The sequence below is a fragment of the Ixodes scapularis genome, unplaced genomic scaffold, assembly GCF_016920785.2.
Source record: "Ixodes scapularis isolate PalLabHiFi unplaced genomic scaffold, ASM1692078v2 PGA_scaffold6__148_contigs__length_123643588, whole genome shotgun sequence".
Classification (NCBI taxonomy): domain Eukaryota; kingdom Metazoa; phylum Arthropoda; class Arachnida; order Ixodida; family Ixodidae; genus Ixodes; species Ixodes scapularis.
Window position 1 is genome coordinate 83,583,795 of NW_024609881.1, and position 23,038 is coordinate 83,606,832.

Consider the following 23,038-nt stretch of genomic DNA (forward strand, 5'->3'; position numbering starts at 1 on the left):
TTTAAAAATTATTTTCAATATTTCACCACCTGGGAGTTAAGGTCCCTACGCACATTTCGCGTTTGAGAGCGTTTGAGTGCGTTTTGTCTGCGTTGCGTCGAGAAACGAAAAGCAAGTCACGGGCACACATCTGTGCTTCGTATGAAGCGTGGAATCCAATTCAGTGAATAGTTGGGCACACGACATAAGAAGCAGGGATGTCCTGGTTTCTCGCAGCCGGAGCGTATACATCACCACCACCTGCGTGTGGAGGGGCTACCGCCAACTGCTGGTTGCAAATAAAAGTTGTTCACCACCACCGGAGCGTATAGTCAAACGCTCTAAAACGCTCTCAAACGCAACTGCCCGTAAGTACCTTTAAGCTAAAAAAAATAGACATAAAACTTCTTTCGAAAGAACGTTCGCGTGCCAAGCTTCGTGCAAATATGTACGATCAGAATGAGGATAATGCAAGGCGTGGAAACTGTGCTGGCCTTTACCGCCTCACCCTGTATGTATGCTTCGAACACGTGTAAAGGCAGTTTTTACAGCAGCACTCTAACAGGACCGTTAATCATAAAGAACCACGCTCCACACATTGTCTACAGACTGTCTCTTGTATGGTGTACGTAATAAGCCGCAATCACGCTCCTCATACATCATACAAAAATCACATTGCAGACATGATGACGTAATTATCTGCGAGTACACCTCAAGCATATCTCCGAAGAATGTTTTCTCCATACATGTTCCGAACATGTCTGGAGACAGTTTTGTATGACCAATCTGGCAGGACCATCAGACAAGGAAGAAACATGCCTCGGACAGCGTCTACAGGTCGTCTTTTTACTGATGCATCAGCGGCGAGACCGCGGCTTTACCGTTGATGTTATAGTTGGGGGTTCCTTTTGCATCGTCATCGCCTACCTCATATCCTCACCTGGACCGAGTAAGTTCCACGGTCTCCCGGATAGTGTCGGGCAGGGCGACCCGAAACGTCTCGGGCAGGAGAAGCACCAGGACGGCGGACAGCAGGAAGAGTCCTCCCAGAATCGACAGGGGCACCGCTTCGTTCGTGTAGTTCCGCTGAGAAAAATGATTCGGTCTCATCAGAAACGTGTAGCGAACAGACGGATTTCGTCGGTTGTTTTACCCAATCCGCCATCCTTTACTGATGCGTTCACCGCAATATTTATTTTTTCCTGTTCCTTTTTTCAGGTCGGTGGCTCAATATCACCTGCACGACAAAGGCATTCGCCCTTCCCTTTTCATCCCTAGCATCTTATTATCGCTCTGAAATCATCAAGATTGCGGCAGCGGCAGATATGAAGTCCGAAGATCGAGTCTTGAAGCAAGAAGCAGCGCATCGACCGCTTTGTGACATATATACCCTTGTCGAGCATGCAGCGTATTTGCCGCTCGGGTGGGTCCCAGATCCACCAATGACGACGTATTATGCAGGCCTTGCGTACTTGCACGTTCCACAATGTCAGTTGTTCCGCCCATCTAATTATCGGCACGCGAATTTCGAAAGGGGTGTATAAATGTCTTTGCCTCTGTACACACTGCCGAACGTCGAACTCTGGCGTTCGGTGTTCGAACGCCAGACGCTACGCGAGGACCGGATTGCGCTCTTGGTCGTTTTGAATTGAAGGAGGCAGCTAGCCTTTGGGTGTACCCGTTAATCCTCCCAATCATTGCTAGGCGCTCTGACGTCACAAGACGCTCTCATCCCCTCATCTCCCTGAGTTTATTTCCGTATAGACGTTTGTAATTGCGGCCTCTGGGCGCCGCCATCTTGGTGCTGGTGTAGGTAGATCGTGATCGTCTGATAGCCAAGCATTGTTGAGGCGTACCTACGGCCTTAGTAAGGCTTGACTATCAGACGACCTACCCGCACCAGCAGCAAGATGAAAGCGCCCAGAGGCCGAACTTACAAACGTCTATACACGTTTGCAAGAAAGGCTCCTGTCCGCTGCCATTTTGAGCGATGCTGGCGCCCCGTACCGTTTCCGCCATGCTGGGGTGCGCCAGGGGCACGTCAGTGGGGTGCGCGATGACAAGATGGTGCCGTTTGCTGCATCGCCGATGGCTAAGGTTAGCGGCACACTTACTGTCTCGGAACGCAGGAGGAGGTATCCACACAGAATCGTAGCATTACATATTGTAGGACGGGGCATCTTTAAGGGTTGGAGCTGACTCTATAACGATCGCAGCCTCTGTTCCTGCATATTGTGGAAGCCAGAGCTGCCTCAAGCGCAGCCATCATTGATGCAAAGGCCATGCGACTTGTGGCGGATTCTGAAGAGCGCCTTAAGACTTTAGATCTTTTTGAAATTTTTCGATTTGTTACCGGTTTAGGCATTTTATTTAATTATCCGTGCTCTTTCGCGGTCGAAGACGACACGTGTACGTTTTATAGTTATTTTTTTTTTAATTTCTTTCTGCGCTCAGTGGTGTGTGCTTCGGCGAGAGACGCTTGGCAACATTGTACGACAACCAGCGAACGTCCTGGCTGGAGAGTAGGTCCTCCTCACCTTGGCGCGCGGTTCGAGGTTAAGCCGGGATCCCACTTGCAAAGGTGCATAGACCAACCCGTTGCTTTCAAACAAGTCCGCGTTCGCCCACACCAGGTTTATGCACTGCGCACGTGCAGAGACTACATACAGATGCACGCGAGATGAAGCGCGTCCGCACGCGCCACGCTCCGACACCAGCGCCACCGCAGCAGCGCGACTCGGCGTGGTCCGGAGGTGCTCACCAGCTCGATGACGAAGGGCACCAGGGCCGAGCCCACGCTGGTGCCCATCAGGCAGGCGCTGACGCCCACGGTGCGCACCACGGTCGGGAACACCTCGGCGGCGAACATCCAGATGAGCGAGAGCGAGGCAGAAGCGAGCAGCTTGCCGCCGATGCCCAGGCATTGACGGAGCCACACCGTGTTCGAACCTGCTCCGCGCGAAGAAGGTATATACCGGTTGCAGAGCGCGATTTGGTGAGGGGCTTTTGGTGTTAACGAGTAACGCGCAAGACGGTAGTGACGCCAGCTGGGCTACAAAAGGGCGTTCGCCCAATCATGTATCTGAGAAAAACAGCGAAGAGCGTCGCCCAAAAGCCGCGGCCACATTTCTAGTACATCAAACAAAAGACAGTGTGCAAACACTGTCTGAGGCGCTTTTTTTCTGCATGAATGAATGGAGGTTAAAGACCGACGACCAGTTCGCGCTTTCCACTTTTTCCTCGCTTCCCCCTCTCCCCCCTTTTACCCTGTCCACCGTTGCCTCTTTCCTCCTCCCTCTCGATGGGGAGGATCTTCTGCCTTGCAGAATCTCCAGTCTGGTCGTCCGCCTTTAATGACTATACCCTTTGTAACGGGTGGTAGCTTGCGCCACCTAACCTAAGTCTTGTACGACTGTCTGTCCCGTTACATTGGTCACACAAAGCCTGTCTGCAGGAATGCTGCAAGCATGTTTGAAGCAAACATGCGTCAAAGATGCTTGAGACGTGTCCGCACATAATTTTGTCGTCATGTCTGCAGCGAACTTCATGTCTTTTGTTTGATGTATGAGCAGTGCGACTTAGAATTTATTTCTCGTTATTCAGCATGCTTAACGCTGAAACATGCTGAATGAGTGAAGCCGTGTTTTGATGTATGTTTCTAGTACAACTATAAGTTTTACTTTGAACAACCCAGAAGTCTTTTGACGTGCGGCCGAAATCTGGGGATTCACCTGCACTGTCACTCGAAAGTCGAATGATTGTGGCTCAGGCGGCTCTGGAAAGATATAGATTTGATCGCGAGTTTTAAAGTTTTAAAAGCTTAACGGCACGAATTAGTGCAAGTCATCAACCTCGGAAACTATTAAATCGTTCATTTCTTAACAACCAGTGATATCAGTTGAAGCTTTGAATCCATAGCACCCGCTAACGCATGATACTAATGATAAATGTTTTGGCGACAAATGCGGCAAAAAATGATGTCAAAACAGGCGACAGAGAAGACATATGACATAGCCGCAATGTTAATAACTACTCTTAAAAAAGCGACGGCAGAGCACACGAATGAGCGTCAGGGCGGACAGGTCAACAAGCCAGAGGACGCTCCCGCCTCCAGCACGCTTTGGTTACCTTGCGGGCTTTGGCGGCACGTTCCGCGGAGTCTTATTAAAGGGGCGATGCAACTATTTGTTTACTTCGTGCAAATAGCCTTAGAACAAATCCCTGATTTTAAGAGCCTATGAAACACTCCTTCGTTTTCCACCGCACGCAACAGAAGTCACAATAGAAATCAAAGAATAATGAGTAGGGTTCACCCCCTCAACTCGCAGCCATCGCAGCCAGAACAAGCGGCCGTCCACACAAAGACCTAAACAGACGCGAGGCTTTTGAATTGAAGCCCATACAAACACAGGCTTTCCTAAACGTGTACACCACTTTCATCTCTTCTTTCCTCGCAGCTACCGAGGCACTTGCTCGGGCTGCAACTCCCCGAATCCCACATTCTGTCACTGTAACTGGGCCTGTCCGACTGCACTCGGAGAAGGGATTCGACCAATACCAAATCCTTCCATATCCTCCTGGGAGACTGCCCTATTCGGCCCGGGCCCTGAGCAACAGCGAGAGCTGATCGCTCGCCCTGGACTTGGCGACCTGAACATAGGGGGGCCAGGTTGTGTGTGTGTGTGTGTGGGGGGGGGGGGGGGGGGGGGTACTCACAAATTAAAACTAATTAAAGTTTTTACCACCACCAACAGACGGCCACGTGAGCTGGAGCCAATTATAAGCCGCCAATTTGATCATATGCACGCGCTGTGGGTGGCAGAGCACAGGTCACGCGCTGAGCTCCAGACATCGTTATGGTTCGGCTATTGTCGTCACTGCAACGATTGGACATGGGCCATCACCCGAATGCTTGTCGAGCTATTGATTATCACCAGACCAAGTCCAAGACCAAGCTAACGCAATGCTCGGGTCCAATCTATGAGCCGCATTCAAGCATCGTCGGGGTACTGCGCCCCCCCCCCCCCCCCCCCCCCCCCCCAGCAACTTCATCAAGTTTTGCGGAAGAGAGATTAAAAGAAAACGCTCGCTTTAAGAAAGTTCGCTCTCGAAATGGAGTATCTACTGTTTTTCTAACCTCTAAACGACTATAAAATAATAAAAGCCAGTGCACAGTTTGGGCCTCCTCACAATGAGGTCGAACACAGACACAAATTGGACACGAGCGCCGCGTCAGCGTTCAGTTGGGCCTCGTGTTCATTCAATGCGTCAAAGGGCGCCTAGTGTCAGGTTCGGGCTCAGCCAACACCTTCCAGAAAGCTTTCAAGCCTGCGCGTCACGTGACATGACGTCACTTCCCGGAGGCCTGGACGGGCGCTGATTGGATTCGAGAGCCGCGTCAACCTTCGCGTGGGACTATGATAGGAAACGAGTCCCACGCGAACGCTGACGCGGCACTCGCATCCAATCAGCGCCCGTGCAGGCCTCCGGGAAGTGACGTCATGTCACGTGACGCGCAGGCTTTGAAAGTTGCCTAGGAGGTGTTGGCTCAGCCCAGTTGTTCAGTTGGCGCCATTTTAGCGCAACAACGTTATGCGGAGGTAGTGCACGTTGTTCACAGGCTCTGATTATTCCACATTACCCACTTTTTGGAATATGCGGTGGGATAGAAAGTCTACAAGGAAATATAAAAATACTGTAAGTAATTTGCGTTTTATGGTACCCAGGAAATTACAGTCATTGGCAGCATTACGATCTTTCAAGAAAAACATAAATTGGTAATTTTGTAAATGTAACCCATGGGATTTAATGAAAAAAAAATGCAGAGCAGTGGAATAAAAATTATACACGTCCAAAACTTTACTTACTGCTTATTTACACTTTATAACTGTCATTCACAATACTCCCGGGGAACATTGCGATGTTTGTTGTATTTGAGTTGAAATTCTAATTTTAGTCCATGCTTCGGGGCGTTATTAGAGAGTTTTAGTAGATCGTTCCCATGACTCCGATAACGATACCCGATACTCCGCCACCGCCTCCCTTGCGCATGCATAGTACCGTTATCGGGGCTATCGGAGGTATCGGAACGATCTACTAAAACTCTCTAATGTGCAAGAAAGCTGGGGACGGATGGTCTTGGTTAGGATCGCTGGCGTCAAATCGTTCCAAGCCGTTACAACCGAACTTCCCGTAAGTGGTTGGCTGGAGTGCGAGCATGAGCAGAGCAGGTGTGATGCTTCATTTCAGACTAAGTCCAGACGCAGCCTCCGCTAAACCAATCAAACAGTATCAAAAGCGCAAGTCACTGAGCCTTCCCGCACATAATGGATTCAGCGATGCTAGAAAACGTACAGAAGAACGACGGACATTATGTTGGTACGCTTTTCACGCTGTGTGATTAGTCCCATCAGCTCGTAGCGTCGGCTACGTCCTGACTTGAAGGCCCGCTTACAGTATCGTCTTCTGCCGGGAAGAAAATCGGTTCCCTGTTTTCCTCTTTCCACCTCCTCTTGCCCTCTTCTCTCCTCCTCTCCCTACAGGACTGGGTCTCTGAGCTACTCTCTGCAGAAAGGAGGAGGGTGTCCAGTTTTCTCGAGTGGTAAGGGCGATTCGACGTCATGAGAGACAGTTTCCTCTCTGGCTGCTCGACCGTTTTTAAGATGAAACAAAGTATAGGTCAGCTCCGCCGCCGCTGCCTCTCCTCCGCCAAGGTCGCGACGATCTGACACCAGTTGGAGATGCGTTGCGGGCACCGTGCAATGACCAAGGCGAGAGTCGGACAACGCGTGTTTCTTAACATGATTACCGGCGAATAGAAGGAGGCCAACGGCTATGGAGCAGGCGCCACCCAGAGCGAAGGTGACGAGCATGGTCTGGCGTCTGCGGCACCATCGCACCGTGCAGTAGCAGAGCAGACAGACCGGAAACTCGGCGGCGGCCGCCAGGAGGAAGTTGATGTAAGGGTCGCCTCCCAGTGACGTCACCGAAAACTGCAGACCATAGAAGACGGCTCCACACGCCGTCCTGCGCACAGAGATGGCCGCCATTTCTAAATGGCTTCTATACCTCTAGATGGTCACCGCTTTTATAAGGAGCATTCACTGGGCGCCATATTTGTGGGTGATTTCTAGAGCGCATGCTCTGAACGAGCCCAGAATAATAGGTTGCTAAGACCGGCAATCGTGAGGGTGCGGAATGCACGTTACAAAAAAACTGTGGAAGCTCGCCATCAGGACGCGCTCAGCAGTCGTGCACACAGATATGGCCGCCAGTGAATACTACCTATAAGGATGCCGTTTTCAGTGCATACATTTATAGGGCAAGCCATTGAGTCGCCGTCACACTCAACGTTACTGAAGCAAGCTCAGTTTCACAGCTCCGCCTGCAACGTGGGCTCAGTGGCGGTCACGAGAACTAGCAGCGCTGCAGTCGAGTCTTGCTTCCGGATTGTCTAGCCCACCAACTTTGAATAGCAATACTTGAGCTCGGGCGAGTTGTTGATTCATACTAACACTTCACAGCGCAAGGAAACAGACGCACACAAAAATAAATTCCAAACGCTAAAAGAAAGAACACTGACAATGCGCTGACTCTGAAGGAAGAAAAAAACAAGAAAAGAAAGCTCTCAACGCAGCGGTAACAGACAACGCGCGAGACATGGAAGCAAGATCCGACTGCAGCGCCGCTAGTTCCCGTGACTGCCACTTGGGCCACTCGCCTCTGCAGGCGAGAATAGGGAGCTGCGAAACTGAGCTTGCTCCAGTAACGTTGGTCACACTGCTCGCCACTGATCTCTATTGTAGTAGGCTGGATCGCGGACCGCGGCCTCGGCAGCTGGGCCGTGCGTCACCACCGGCGGCCATTGATTGACACGAGCGCATGGGACTTTATGGGAAGAACGAGAAAAGTGCCGTTTTCCCCGTTTGTAAGCTTGTGTCGGCGCTGAAACTTTTTGGCTGCTTTTCAATAAGCCCGTCAAAGAACTTGCATACAAACATTATAACTGACAGCCCTCGCAGTTCTTATAAATACATATTTTGTGATCGAGAGTGACTCCGCTGTAGTGCAGCTCAATGAGGCGAGAGTTACCTAGATTTACCGCGGAGTCGATGGCGGTTTTGTTGAGTTGGGTTTAGCGGCAACAAGCTCGAAGGCTTTGCGACGCGGAATTCGCTCACTCCCGGAGAGCCGCTTTCGAGATGGAACCTCTTTGTCATTCATCAACTTCTGGGCTTCCCCGAGGACGGCCTCATTGACGGCAAGTTCCTTTGTTTACTCCACTAGGGGAGTTAGCTTGCCAGCTCAGCCGTAGATGCTCCGGTACGTTTGATTGTTTTAATCGGCGTTCGAACGTTTCACAAATACCGATTCGATCTCCAAACACCCGACATAAGGATCGCAGCGCACCATAAAATACTCGCCTCCGAGCACAGCATACATGCTTCAATAATCTTACTTTTGTGCGTTTCTTGAGTGTATTGCTCAAGCAATGGCCGCCGGTGGCGACACCGACGGGCTCCCGTTCCGCGATCTAGCCTACTACAATAAAGATCAGTGCTGCTCGCACATCATACAAAAGACACGGTGTTCGCTACACATGTAATGATGATGATGATGACTAATAAAAGAAGTATTTGCGGACATGCAGCATGCTCCAAGAACGCATGCTTCAAATATATCTGTACAGTTTCTGCATGACAAATGTTAATCCTGGAAGGAAGAACACACACCTCTGACTGCCTGCAGACTGTTTTTGTACGATGTATTAACCGTGTGAGCGTGGCTTTAAGGTGTTTCTGTCCATGCTCATATGTAGCCTCAATAGAGAGTGACGTCACGTTGGCACGTGACGTGAACCTCGTGCACACATGACGTTACACCGTGAAGTCAGGTAACACCATGACATGCCGTTGTGACGTTACGTCACATGACATCACGTGACAACCTGACGTCGTGTGACATATCAACATCGGTCTAATATTATGGATTTGTGAGTGCAGGATAAGTTGACAACACCTCGTGCAAAAAACAAGTCTCCACTATCAGACAAACGTGAGTACCCCAACACCTCGAACAAACGCCCACGTCCGAAATTTCTTTCGGCTCATAATTCTTGTAACGCAGATGTGCGTGACAAAGGCAGCTCTCATATAGTATTCCAAGGTTGGTGGAAAATACCACGTCAGATGTTACTTGCCATAATACGCAAACGACGGTCGATCCATACAGGTAACAACGTACAGTCGGGGACAAAAGTCTCCAGGACACGCGAGCTGCGACTGAAACGCATTGCTCTGCCATCTGCCGGTGGGTCGCCTGGTTTCGAGATCACAGAAAAGCGCATGCGCGTCCTATTGTGCCTGCCAACATGTGCGCTTTCCCGCTCTTCTGCGGCGCGGCGCCTAACTCGGAATCGGGCGCGTGGTACCGCCTCGGAGATAGCGCTTACTGACATGGCACCTATCAAGCAAGAAGTCACGGCATCTCAACTGAGCGATAAGCTCAACTGGTTATAAAGCAAGGTGCGCTGACACGGCGAAATGCGGCGAATGCCCCAGGCGGTATCTCGAGTTTCGGAATGTTTAGCAGACGCTCGTCAGCCGCCAGCGCTATCTTCGAGCCGGTACCACGCGCCCGATTCCGAGTTAGACACTGTGCCGCAGAAGAGCGGGAAAACAGACATGTTTGCAGGCAGAGTAGGACGCGCATGCGCTTTTGTGTGATCTCGAAACCAGGCCACCCGCCGGCAGATGGCAGAGCGATGCGTTTCGGCCGCAGCTCGCACGTCCTGGAGACTTTTGTCCCCGACTGTACTTTCAGAAACTCTGGGCAAGGTTTCGGGGGTGCTCGCTTATTGTTGCACTGTAGTCGTCCGCATGCGATTCTTGAAGTATGAAGCGTAAACTGTTTGTGTTACAGCTAAGAAAGTTCGGCATAGTATGCGCGTGATATCATGACGTTGAAGTGCATGAAGTCTACTTATGGTTGATATTTTCTACATCACCAGCAAGAGCACATGATGCGGGCGACAAGATGCGATTTTCGCTTTTATACTCACGAGATGTAGATGAGGATGATGCTGTATAGTCGAACTTTTGGGGTGCTCAGTAGATCAGAACACTTCACTTGTCCGTCCTCTTCGTTTTGCTGGAGCGGGGGCCAAGAGAAGAAGGTACGGTCATACTGCAAGACATCCTTTGTAACAACTGCTACGATATTTTTGTGTAAATAGGCTCAACCTGGCGTCAACTATCATGTGACTAAATTTCTGTTTCCTAACACTGTAGTAATTATTTTCATCAGGATTTTGTAAATACGTTTACTTCGCTACTACCCAAATGGTCGACAAGGCTCGGCCTACAACACCTGGATACTGACAAGGTCTGTTTACTCTCCACCATGACGTGTCATTTTCGATGCGTTATCACGCAGCCCGGCTGTTGATTGACCCCTCCCTCTCTTTCACTTATTTTTTAAAATATTTTAACTGATCTTAATAGCGGAGCGAACATCCAGCGGTGTTTGGGCAAAGAGTGTGACTGTTGATGTAGAGAGAAAACCGTCTAAAGGACTTGTATCTATGTGGTGTTCGTATGACCCGGGGGCCACGAAAGCGTCATGTGGTGCTCAGATTTGTTCACTTACGCCGCTGGAATAAATTTTAGTTGCACCACAACTCATTCAAGCGCTCCTGTCGACGCCTCAAAAAGGTTCTTTGGGACAATCATGCGAACCGAGTACCTCTGTGATCTTTTTATAGAGCTGTTCGACGACAGAGTCCACGTCCTTGGTGTCAAGCTTGTTGGCAGCTCCTGCTCGGCGGATGACCTTACGCGCCTCCTTCAATCTGCCCATCGCAATCAACCAGCGCGGAGACTCCGGAAGGAACCTGTCGACGAAGACAAAACAATTTGTTGTTGTGGTGCAATCAGACAAGAACCTGCTCTCTTGGTCGTTCTTTTATCTTCAGCTATACATGAGGAGTTTTAGTTGCCGAAGAAAGTTTCCCGAACTTAGGGAGGCAGAGACCGGGTGCAAATGGTGTTACAATTGATTGACTTTTTGAGCTCGAAAGAGAGAGCCTAAGCAAAGGTGATGGTACAGAATTCGAGATATCTGAACAAACGAAAAAGCGAACGAGATTGAGGCCACGGCCAACGGACGATTGAGCGCGGCAAGCCTCTTTAGATTCAATTGTAAATACTGTAAATAAGTTAGTTCGCTTAAATTAACGTTACCATGTTCAGAGCTTATTGGCAACAATAATGGCTCGGAATCACCCCTGGTGGCTGGTTGATTCGTAGGGCTGTTTCACAGCTTTGAGTGTGATTAACAGCGTTGAAACCGCTTATCATCGTACATTTTATTGAGCTTTTAAATCTTTCGCTCGCCTAACCCGTAGCTTCTTTGTTTGTCAGAACGGCAAGCTCTTTGATATCAAGTATAGTTTCGGTCCTTCACCGCAGCAAACATGGAAGTAGAAGCTGGCAACCAACATCTGTCGTAAATGTCTGTAAATCAAGGCCTTATAAAGGACTATGTTTGCAGATTACGTCATGGCTAGTAGATCCTCAATGTGTGTCTCTGCGGGACTATGGTGCACGGAACGCGACTCCGAGTGGTGTGTTTACCGCGTCCTAAAAAAGTGGTCCCCCGATTTTCGCTTCAAGACGCCATAGAGGTGTCCCGATGTCCCCGCGCCGCGAACCCTGCTCTGTCACAGCGGCAGTGGTGGATGCGGAAGACGCCTGTTCTGCTGCAGATCGCTCTCCGGCTTGGCAGGCCACGGAAGCTTGAGCAGCAAGGAGTTTAGACTCCGCGACTGATGTCACTGGATCCTGGAAAAGTGGCGCCAAGCTTCCCGCGTGGTCGCCATTCTGGCTCATGGAATGAGCAGTTTCTCCGTGACCTTTCCGTTCTTGGTGAGCCGGTCTACATTCCCTGGTGACGAATCACTTTACAGAGACGTTTCTTAAATACCGAGATTTTGTTAATTACACACCGGCGAAACAAGCGCACATCTTTGCACCGCCACCATATGCGGCGCCGGTGCTTGGCAGCATTGAAAATTAACGAACAGAACGCAAGGGCGCAAGGGAGCTGATGTATTCTGAACATTTTGAAACAACCCGAGACTGAGGGATTACGAAAGTTGACACCAAGAGAAGAAGAACATCCTTCTCTTACCTTCGCTTCTCCTTCTTGGTGCCGACTTCCGTATTTCCACAGCCTCGGGCTGCTTCCAAATATTGACAGTTTTATTTCCTGTCTTTAAATACGAAACAAGAACAATACCGTTGTAGGAGGTCTGTGCAGGTAAGCATTATTGGTATGTGGATTGCATGCACACCACCAAAGGCGCTTATATTGGCAAGAGACGCTTTAGTACGATGATGCTCCATGGCGGTTTGGTGCGACTTGTGCAGAACGACTCTTTCGAAGCTTTGAAGATTTGAATGGACCAAAATGGCAATTGCCATGGCAAATAAAACCGATCGGTTAAATGGCTGTTTTTGGAAACCATGACAACTGAGACCGATCAGCCAACAGATGACCAAACCTTGAGAGGTTTGGTCGTCAGTATGATAGTATCTGTTTGTATATGGCTAGCAGGCAGAAATTACAATCGCGCTACTTTCCCGGGATCCGGTGACTTTATTCGCGACGACAGCGACGCTCACGTTCGCTCGTACTTTTTGTCGGGAAGTTTTTGCACCAACTGCCAGGATTGCAACATCCGACAGCACAAACGATACTGCTTCTGTGGAGTCATTTGTTGCCACTGCTGGGCAACTTTGGGTGTATGGAAAGGATAGGACGCTAAACACACCAGTCGAAGTATGGTTATTGGCACCTTATAGAAGGACTCAACTTACCAGGCCCACACGGCGAGGACGACGAGAGGCACGGTAATGGCGGCCTGCAGATGCCTCCAGTCTTGTAGGATCCAGGCAAGTCCCGGGAGTGCCACAAGCCCGAGGGCAAATCCGAGGGCGAAGGTGATGGACGCCGACGTCCTCTCCTTGGGTCCGATCACTTCCATCACTGAGCAACAGCCATGGCGACATGACGAAGGAGAAATAAGAGCTCGCCCATATCGCCCGTATTCCGCTACTGATTCATCCCGCCCTGTATAAATATTTACATCGCTTATCTCTCAGACCAATTTGAAGGAAGATCCATCGGGAAATCCTTACGGAGTGCGTTAGCATGACCCCTGGGAAACGCCACACACCTCCTCCTTCGAAAAACGCTGACGCTGACCCCTTCACTTTCTGTTTTGGCTTTCTCATTTGACTCCTTTATTTTTTGCTGCATCTTTCTGGCTTTCTTACAGGGTCAGTGTTAGCGTTTCCCGAAGGAAGAAACTCTAACACTGACCCCGTAACAAAGCGTTTCCCAAGGTTCATGCTAACGCATTTCCTAAGGATCCACTAATAAATCTTCCTTTACTTTTGGGCCGCCTGCTTGGACCAGAGCTGGTACTTGGTTCACACTCCATTTTGTAGCACCAACCAAGACATAGGCCCTCCGCACACCTGCAAATTCAGACTCGCCCCAGCATCCACGCGCGCATTGACTTCTGCCCCGTGACATCGCATCCCTCTCGCCTTTGTCCCTTCCCTACTCTCCCCTCTCTACGCGGTGTGCTACCCTTCCCACTGTCTTGTCCACAGACGGACGCCGTCAGCTTTTCCCTGTCATACGGGTACTAATGCTAACGCATTAAAACAAAATGTTGATTCACGCCGCTATGTTCGGATGCCTGAAGTATGATACTGCGCGATAGAGATCAACTGCACATGGTCAGAACGCGTTCCACAGACCAGCAGATGGAAATGGCGTTTTGTGGAATGGTCTATGAGCTTTCTCAATAATTGTCTTCGGCATGCTGTCCCTTTTGTCTACTGGTTGTGCAACGTGATCAGAGCAAGCGCAGTAGATCTCTGCGGTGGAATACCAGATGAAGCGCATACTTGTCAGTTTTCGCCCAGGTAGTAAGCGCTGGAAAGGTGTCAAAATATTTTTTCGCCCAGGGGATAGCGCTGGAATGGTGACAGAAATGATTTTTCGTCCAGGTGATAGCGCTGGAAAGGTGGTAGAACGTGAATGCTGACATGGTTACCTGATATGTTTTGATTTCTTATTTAAGTTATTTTAAGACGGACGCAGGGCATCTTGAAATGATTTTGTAAATTCTTTGCCTCCTCTTTTGTTGCGCCGGAAATGTTCTAGACTATGCCTCTTTTACAAAATCTATCATTCGAATCCTAACCTAAGAGAAAGGCTACTATTGAACCCATCTTACATTTCTTCACGAGTCGATCATCAGTTTAAACATGACGTTAAAATTCCGAGACTAGAAAGGAAACTTGAAAGAAAAAGGAAGGAAACTTGAAAGAAAAAGGAAGGAAACTTGAAAGAAAAAGGACAGAAAAAAGGGGACAGGACAAACGTCTCAAACTCAGCTAACAAATTTTATTCCGTCCACAGCTTTTATAGCCACCTCCCAAGGTCACCGCCAACTCGCTCCATAGCCTCCTCAATACGGAGACAGCCTGGCGCGTCGCGAGAAAAGACGGCCGCCGTAAATGGGAAAGGAGGGGCGGAGAAACGGGAGCGGAGAGAACCTTGCCTGCTAGCGCCCCAAAAGAGCGAGCGGCCAAACACAGAAACAATCTTTTTTTTTCTCTCTCTCTCTCTTTTCTTGTCGCTATCATGGAGAGGAGAAACTCAACGTCCACCCTTTCCCGTTTCTCCCTGCGCCCTTTCGAATCGCCGCGCCCGTTTCTCCCGGAGTACGAAAACGACGGTGACGAAAACACAAAAACAAGCGTGGTTCGGGGAGCGGCCGCTCATGACCCAAGCGCTCGCTGTCTAGGTCTGCCCTTTCTGCTCTGCGCTACCATATTGCTCACCGTTCGGCGCGCTCCTCCTCTCCTTTTTCCTGCGGCCGCGCGCCCTATGGCTCCGTCGTCGATGTGCCAGGCTTTCTCCGTATTAGCCCCGAGAAGTTCGCGTGGCGCCCCCTTACGGCGAACCGGGATGACGTCACGGCGAGGAGAGAATTTTTCCCCGACTCGCCCCGCTCGGCCTGTGGAGGCTGCGACGACGCTAGCTGTCGGCGCGCTCGTTTCTATTTCATTTTTTTTTGGCATGTTTTTCGTAGGAAGTGTCAATTTTTATATGTGCCTTTATTGGGGTATGGCCTGTAGCTAGAGGTGAAACTTCAACCAACATTTTAAGCATGCTTGACAGGGCAGGCAACGCATGAATCGCAGCTGGTATATGAAAATAAAGAAATATGGCCACAATTGCAGGAGCATCACTATAGATCTACATCTCGCACAATAAATGCTGTTGATGGTCTGAATGAATTGGCAGGTTATGTGTACTATTTTTTTTTGTATCTCTGCTTTTAAACAAGATCGCCGAAGCAGAAAAGCTGCATACTCCTCGAGCAACATGCTAAATACAGTCTGGGCCATGGGGAGAGAATCACAAGTAAGACAGCCCAAGTGCAGGAGCAAAGTAAAAAAACAAGGAACATTTATTATATACAGTGCTCGCATTTAACCTTTGCTGGATTCGGATAGTATTTCAAAGGACTACACGGGTGGTATTTGTGGACTTGTTTATATCAACCCTCAAGAAATGTATAACAAACATAAGCGAAGATGTCTAGCTCGTTATTAGTCCCTTAAGCCCTAAAATTGAGACTTTACTTAAATCGAACTGCCCCGAAGCTAAAATACCAGAAGCTTTCTCACGCAGACTGTCGCCCTTCACAGGTTTCACATTTTCTGCTACTAGTGCTGCATCTACCGCTGGACAGACGTTCGAATGCTTGCTTTTACTCCTGTTTTCCTCTGTTGTCAGAGAGTCCAGCTGTAGGGAGTTTGGAGGCTGAGGAAGCTTTTGGGGACCTCCAGCAGTGTCTCTTTCAATTGGATATGACAATTCAGACTAAACGGTGTATTTTTTTTAATATCCAAGGCTGGAATAAAGAATGTCAGGAAAAAGTATAAACATTCCAAATTACGGCACCATTGCTGTGCATATTTTGGGCAGTTCAATACATATCATACAGGCAATTAACTGGGGGCACTTCGGCCGTTTTTGCTGCTACCATACAAACTAATTTTCAGTAATGTTGCATCTTTAAGAAATATGCCTGCATACGTGTATAAACTAGATAATTAATTCACGAAGAAGCTACATTTACGTAAAACGGACCTGTTCCACGAGCACTTCAAAGATCATCAGATGCAGGGTCTTTAAAACATCTGCGAACCAGGGCATGCAGAGTGGAAGCGCAGAGCCGGGGTCGCGAGCTAATTTGCCGACCACCCAAAGGCCCATGATATAAATGCCACTTCAAATGCCTTGAAAGCGGGATGTAATATCGTCCTAAATCATGAACAGGCAAGAAACAGAATTCCAGCGTCTGAAACACTTGCGCCACCGCTTCACCGACCCTTCGCAAGATTGCCTTGTGTCGTGCGGACGGACGGGGAGGTTCATCGGCGGAATTGCCTCCTCCGATAGCTTTCGGGATTTGTAACCCAATTTTAAAGATAAAAGGGGCAAGCAGGTTTTTAAAATGTACGGAAGCGCGTCAATATCGGCCTAACTCAACGTTTTGTACACCGGGTACACGAAGTCCAGCTCCTCGGAGAGCTTCCGAGACACAACACCAAACCGGGAAACCGGTGCTGGGAAGCGAGCCGATGCGAGGTCGCGGAGCGGAGTACTCCCCCTGACGTCACGGTACACCTCACCCAATCAGGGCGCTGCGACCGCAGCGACGCTTGTGTTCGCTCTCGGGGCTAATAGAGGAGGCTATGCTCGCACCGATACGCTTCCCCCTTTCCACAAGGACCTTCTATACACCAAGAGTTCACCATTGTACCTTGTAAGGACGTTCTGAACAAAAGACAAAAGAACAACAAACGTCATACGTGGTACTGGACAGGTTGGGTCGTCATTTGGCGGAGTTGGAGGCGGACGTCGGATGTTTTGGCTTGTCTCTACGCAAGAACTTCATCGACCAGGTTTTATTCAATCATCTTTCAACGAGAGGTATACTTTGGAGAACGAAGAAAAAGATCCTCAAGATCTACCAAGAAGGAACCACCAGGAGGATCCAGGAGCTTCGCGGTGCCTGTGACAAACTTTGGGACCTCATATTGGGGAAAGACATTAACCACCAAAAACAGTTTCATCAATATTTTGAGCGTTTGTTGTTCTTTTGTCTTTTGTTCAGAAGGTCCTTACAGAGTACAATGGTGAACTCTTGGGGTATAGAAGTTCTTTGTGGAAAAGGAGAAGCGTATCGGTGTGAGTTAGCGGTGACCTTGGGACGTGGCTATAAAACCTGTGGACGGAAGAAACTTTGTTAGCCGAGTTTGAGACGTCTGTCCCGTCTCCTTTTTCCGTGTCTTCTTACACTCTTTCTTTCAAGTTTCCGTCCCAGTCTCAGGATTTTAACATCATGATCAACATACACCAGCTCACCTGATCCTTGACAATTTTTTCGTTAATCAGTTTAAAGTTGGAGTCCCTCAGATCCATACCACTGCCTATCTCGATTCATTCATTCCCAGAATATAAACAAAGTGGAACCACTTACCGTTAGTTTTAACATCAATATCATCACTTGATTCGTTTCAAACGACTATTACGAATTATGTTTTTGAAAATGTCTCGTGGCTTTCTTTTTTTTTTTTTATTGCTTTTGGTTTTTGCCTTTGTATTCTTTTCCTGTGTGTGATTATGTGCCTGCCCCCTTTGTAATGCCCGGCAGGGCCTTGAGGGTATTGCAATAAATAAATATTAAATATTAAATATATAAATTTATATTTTTTTATATCCTGGACGCCATCAACGTGCACGATTGTTTTTAAACATCTATGGATCGTTGCTTCAAACCACACTGAATAAACATTACCTTTTAAAGTTACGAAGGAGTAAGAATTAAAACGGGCGGGAGAGAGGCATCACGGTGAGTCTTTGCTTCGGCAAACACTGTCAACGCTTGATCTTTTTTTTTTTTTTGTTTTACATACGCGGCAACATCTACCAGAGTTATGATGGTGCGCGCAGCACTTCGAAGTAAAACAAAGCGCAGATACCATAGCTGTCTTGAGTTAAAGGGTTGCTACAGGCAAAACACTACTACAGTGGTGATTTGGGCTCGTTGGTGTTGTATCTTAAAAGGGTAAAAAGACCACTGCTTTTACCATTTCTTTCCTGTCTCTGTCTTTTTGCGCTGTTTTTACCCTTAAAAAAACCCTACCACAAATATGACTAAAGCATGACTAACCAAAGAATATCTTGCACGTTTTGAATTAAATTGGTTACTCTGCGCAAGGAAGCTACACTCAGGCTACGAGCTGGATGCGACTATAGACCCTATGAGGAATACAGGTTTAATGTAAGCTGAATTAGAAGGCCCTAATACATTAATTACACGCTACCAAATAAATTTTTCTTTGGAAAAACAACGTAAAGCAAGCTCGAACTTTAAAACAAACGACCGCTCTCTTGTGGTAGCACATTACCGAAAGAGACAAATTAGAGAGTACATTACTATTTCTTTTGAAACTATACATGTATTTTGTACGTGGTTAAGAATACCTACTCTAATAGCAAGTGTGACTGTCGCTCTTACGTAGGCAGAAGGAGGATGCCTGTCCAAGGCCGAGTCCAAGGCCCACAACAGACCTGGCGACCAGAAGGAATAGGTAGGAAGGCGACAGGGCAACCGCGATGCCCCCGAGAAGACTGAGCGAGAACGAGACGATGACGATGGGGCGGCGTCCCAACCTGTGCAGCAAAGGCATTTGGTAGCGCTTTATCGCATTAATCAGCGTCTAAACTGCGCTACCACTGACATAGCCCCATCAGCGCAGCACTGTGACACCACCGGCAAAAACTAACTGCTGTGGAAAACCTTTGCAAGTATTCTGCTGTGCACTGGTTCACAGGCTTTTCGTGGCAAACTGGTGAAGGTCTAGGGGTGACCGCCATTTCCACGTGCGGTGTTGTCGAGTACTATCGCGGACAATATGAGCTGAAACGGCGCTCCGGCCTGTGCACGGTACTACCTGCGCCGCCTGTTTCATAGCCCCCTAAACACGGCTCGCCCTGAGGCCAAGATAAATTCTCACTTACGCTCACTGCGCCGCTGCGCTCTTCCGGCCATCTGCTAGCGAAAATATTGGCCGACGGAATCGCCATCAAGTTTTCAGCCAACATGCATTTCAGTGCATTTCAAGAAAACGCCGATGTGAAAAATGCGCTGTCACGCTCATATCTCCTCGAAGAGCGCTGCCTGACGAAGCTGCCTTCGCCCCCAAAAGGAGCCAATGTGAATATCATTGAAAACATTTGGAAGCGCATGAAGGTAGCCATGTCACGGCGTCCCCTCCACCGCGCCACTGCCCACAAATCGTGAAAAGCAATCAGAGGTGAATGGGAGTGGCTTCGGACTGAGCCAGATTTCGTGGCCGTGCTCTTTGATTTCTTACCAGACAGGAGAGCCGTGGTCACGGGTCAGGGGAGAATGACGCGGTAACTATTTTGCAAGTTTTACTGCGCCTCAGGACCCCCTGAACCGGACTTTTGCCGATTGGAACAAAGCTTGATGCTACAGTTGCAACATATTGTTTGACGACTTTAACCACGCATACTTTTGTGGGGTGCTCCTTTATCCCGATTATCTTGTATAGTGCAGTTGAACTTCCGCGCCGACCATTAATATTTTGTGTCTGACATTGTCCTCTGCCAATATTCTTTGATCAAATTTGAATCTCCTTCTCCTGACAAATATATCACTGTTTGTCCCTTCTTATTAAAACTAGGAATTTGTAAACAAAAAAAAAAACTGGTGTCTTGTCAGCAACTTGTGTTGTTTGAAACTCAAGTAGCTGACAAGACACCAGTGGGCACAGTAATAAAGAAATACTATTTTTGAACTTTTTCATACCAATCAAGGTTACAAAACCTTCTTCGTAACATATATGCTTACCGATATTTTTTTTTGAACGTCTGTGATCAATAAAAAAGAGCAAAAAAAAAGAAAAAAAAACAACCTTGGAGCCGGATTAAACCTGGCATACAGATTTTGGCCTATATCTTACGATGTCCTACTTTGTGAATGCCCCTATAATCAAACAAAAGCCACCTTCAACATCTTTAACATCTTTTTGTGTGACCTTCAAAAACGATAATCGCACCTGAAATTTAAGACACTTCAATATTTTTTCTTCACCAGTCAGCGTTTTTTCTACGAGGTCTTGAGCGATAGAGTAAAGTAAATCAATTCCAAAAGAGGGACGACAAGTGTAATCTTTTGTTCCCCTTGCCGCCCTACCACACATGCCCGCTGTCGCACCCGCCGTCTCGCTTGCAGACAGCCGGAAGAGCGCAGTGGCGCAGCGAGCGCAAGTGAGAATTCATCTCGGACTCAGGGTGCGCCATATGTGCGGAGCAAGGCGATAGGCGGCGCAGGTAGTACCGTGCGCCGGCCGGAGCGCTGTTTCAGCTCATATTGTCCGCGATAGTACGTACTGACAGCCAAAGAGAGTTGTTGGCGGACCATCGTGCTCTTAGTTGGTGAATTCGTCTTGATGCCATCAATCAAAAAAGTACTTCGAAGTCCATAATTTTGTTCGTTCGTGAACTACTTGTGATGTTTCTATATAGTACACTTATGCACAAGATAGAATTCCGCTCACCTGTCTCCAAGGGCAGAGCAGAGCAGGTTCCCCAGCAGCATCCCTCCCATAGTGGCGCTCTGAACCCAAGATCGCATCCAGGCTCGGTCGCATACCAGGTCCCACTGCGCGACCAACACGTCGACTCATTCCTAATGCTTACAGCATATCCGGGATGGTCCTCAGGTGGTGGGATAAGGCTTAAGACAAGTTGTGTGGCCAGCCTTATTCAAGTAGGGCCTGCTAGTCAGGTTCACGATTGGCTAGAGCCTTGAAGGCATAACACCCGCAAGATGCGACCCGATATAAGGCGATGTTATCTTTCGCGGCCGTGTTTCATCCTTGTTAGACATAGACCTACTTCTAGTATAGTTAGACGTGGGTTCGTTCGTTGACTTGGTTGAGTGCAAACAAACACCTTATAATTTGCAAGTGGAGAGAGGCGAATGACTCTCTCTCCCTCCTCTTTATCGAAAGGTGTACCTTCACCATACCACCTTTACAGCATCGACTTTCCATTAAAAAAGAAAGGGATAAATAGTAATGATATATGTAGCATTGTGGAATACGCTACATACAAGCAGTGTATAAATGGCGCGTGCTGACGGTGAGCTTCCGCACAGCATTTTCGGACTGTATATTAGGAACAACATTGATATTGTTATTATAGGCACATGTTACACGGAAGCTTGTTTCCAGCATGCGCTCCAACCAGTCAAAGATGACGATCGGCTAAGGCCCCATTTAGCATCGCAGTGATTAACACCCTCAGAATTTTGAAAAGAGAATCCTGCTCGCAGGAGTCCAGGCCGAACTGAAGCGTGTATGGACCCAGCTAGAGCAGCACTTACCTCCTGTACAAGAGAATGTTTGTAGAAGCTCTCGCCGTACTGCCATCTTTTACAGGCAGTCGTGATGTTTTCAAATGCCACAAGCTCAGATTCAATGCGTTCCACCGGGAACATGAAGCAGCTGCTGTAACGAGCGCCACCCCCGGGTGCCGCCTCACGAGGCAGCGCCATCGCCTTCCACTGTTTCACTGTCACATTGCCGGAGAGTTGATCGGGCAAGGCGCACCAGTGCTCGACCACGGGCAGAAAGAAGGTGTACGCCACCAGATGAAGACCGTTTGGGAAGCCCCTGAACACGCAGAACAAGAACACGTTCCTCTGGAACCTGCCGTAGTCCCCGATGACACTGGTGACGTCCATCGAGTCCTGGCGCAGAGTCTTCTATGGCATCCGGGTCAGACTTCAAACAAAGTATTGACCAGTGGAACAACTGTAAACACTGACGATCGTTACTTAAGCGGAAATACGCAATGTTTTAGAGAAGTTTGCATCTAAAGCTCTGCCCCTCTTGTGCCGTCTACGAACCACAGCTGTGAACCACAGCTGTTTACATGTCGTGGAACTAGAGAAATCTGGCAGTGCCGTTTTTATGAACAGTACGTGCGGAGCGAAGGTTCGTCTGCTCTTTGCACAGGGGTTGCAATGATGTCAGAACGCCGAACTCTTATTGGCTGATTAAAAAAAAATAGTGGGTAGGCTTCAAGACATTCAGCATTGATGTCTACCTATTATCCTTCTCATCAAAGCCTTGATGAGAAGGATAATAGGAGCTTGGCGTCGTTCTGACGACACCGCTACCCCTGCGCAAGAAGCAGACGACTTGCTCTCCGCATAGTATTGTCCCTAAGGTTTATCGATTGATTTCGAGTTTAGATAAGGATATTGTTCGGGATTTCCAGAACTTCGAGATAACACATTAAAGCTGCACTAAACCACTTTCTGCGATCTATACGCTTCATGCATCGCATCAGTCTATAGGCTCCAAGCATCGTAAAAAAACGAACATTACATTCTTGCGTGGCCAATTTTTGTATTAAAATTGATATCAAAATTGATTACCTGGAAACTATCGCCGACACCAGAGGGTGCCATCGGACGAGACGACGGGCTTCTCCTTAAAGTACTTTTATACTTCTTTTTACAAGTAACGACAACCAATACAAATGACAGAGCACATTCCACTGGAACAAAATGGCGGCATTCAGTTCAGTCCTCGGCTGTGCGCCGCCATTCGATTCCTAAAACTTGCAGCGTCACACAGTCGGCGCTTCAATGAATGTTGCTACTTCTAGGAAGCTCTTATCTAGGGACTTTACTTCTCCTCTCCCGACGGCGCACTCTGGTGTCTGCGATAGTTCTGGGGTAATCGATCTTTAAAACCGATTTGAATAAAGAAATCAGCCACGCATAAATCTAATGTTTTCTTTTTTTTTTTTTTAGGATGACTAGTGCAGATTGAGTTATGACAATAGACTATTGCAGAAA

The 23,038-nt window shown here is 48.4% G+C and overlaps 1 protein-coding gene across 1 annotated transcript; it reads right to left on the reverse strand.

The window, feature by feature from the left end:
* Nucleotides 1-915: 915 nt before the first annotated feature.
* LOC8029128 (organic cation transporter protein) lies at nucleotides 916-21,913 on the reverse strand. The gene is made up of 9 exons (XM_040207404.1): nucleotides 21,554-21,913; nucleotides 20,724-20,827; nucleotides 18,656-18,810; nucleotides 12,858-13,026; nucleotides 10,723-10,870; nucleotides 10,040-10,128; nucleotides 6,788-7,005; nucleotides 2,741-2,928; nucleotides 916-1,065 (listed from the first exon to the last, which is right to left on the reverse strand). Exons 1-9 carry the CDS (start codon nucleotides 21,911-21,913, stop codon nucleotides 916-918), a joined length of 1,581 nt encoding a protein of 526 aa, XP_040063338.1.
* Between the last annotated feature and the right edge of the window lie 1,125 nt (nucleotides 21,914-23,038).

Excerpts from the sequence above, each read along its gene's own strand:
- LOC8029128 (XM_040207404.1), bottom strand. The coding sequence starts at position 21,913 with ATGGACGTCACCAGTGTCATCGGGGACTACGGCAGGTTCCAGAGGAAC. Across the intron at positions 13,027-18,655 it reads GGCATCCTCCTTCTGCCTAC|TGATGGAAGTGATCGGACCC; the intron begins GTAAGAGCGACA and ends GCTGTTGCTCAG. Across the intron at positions 1,066-2,740 it reads TGCCCTTCGTCATCGAGCTG|CGGAACTACACGAACGAAGC; the intron begins GTGAGCACCTCC and ends CATTTTTCTCAG.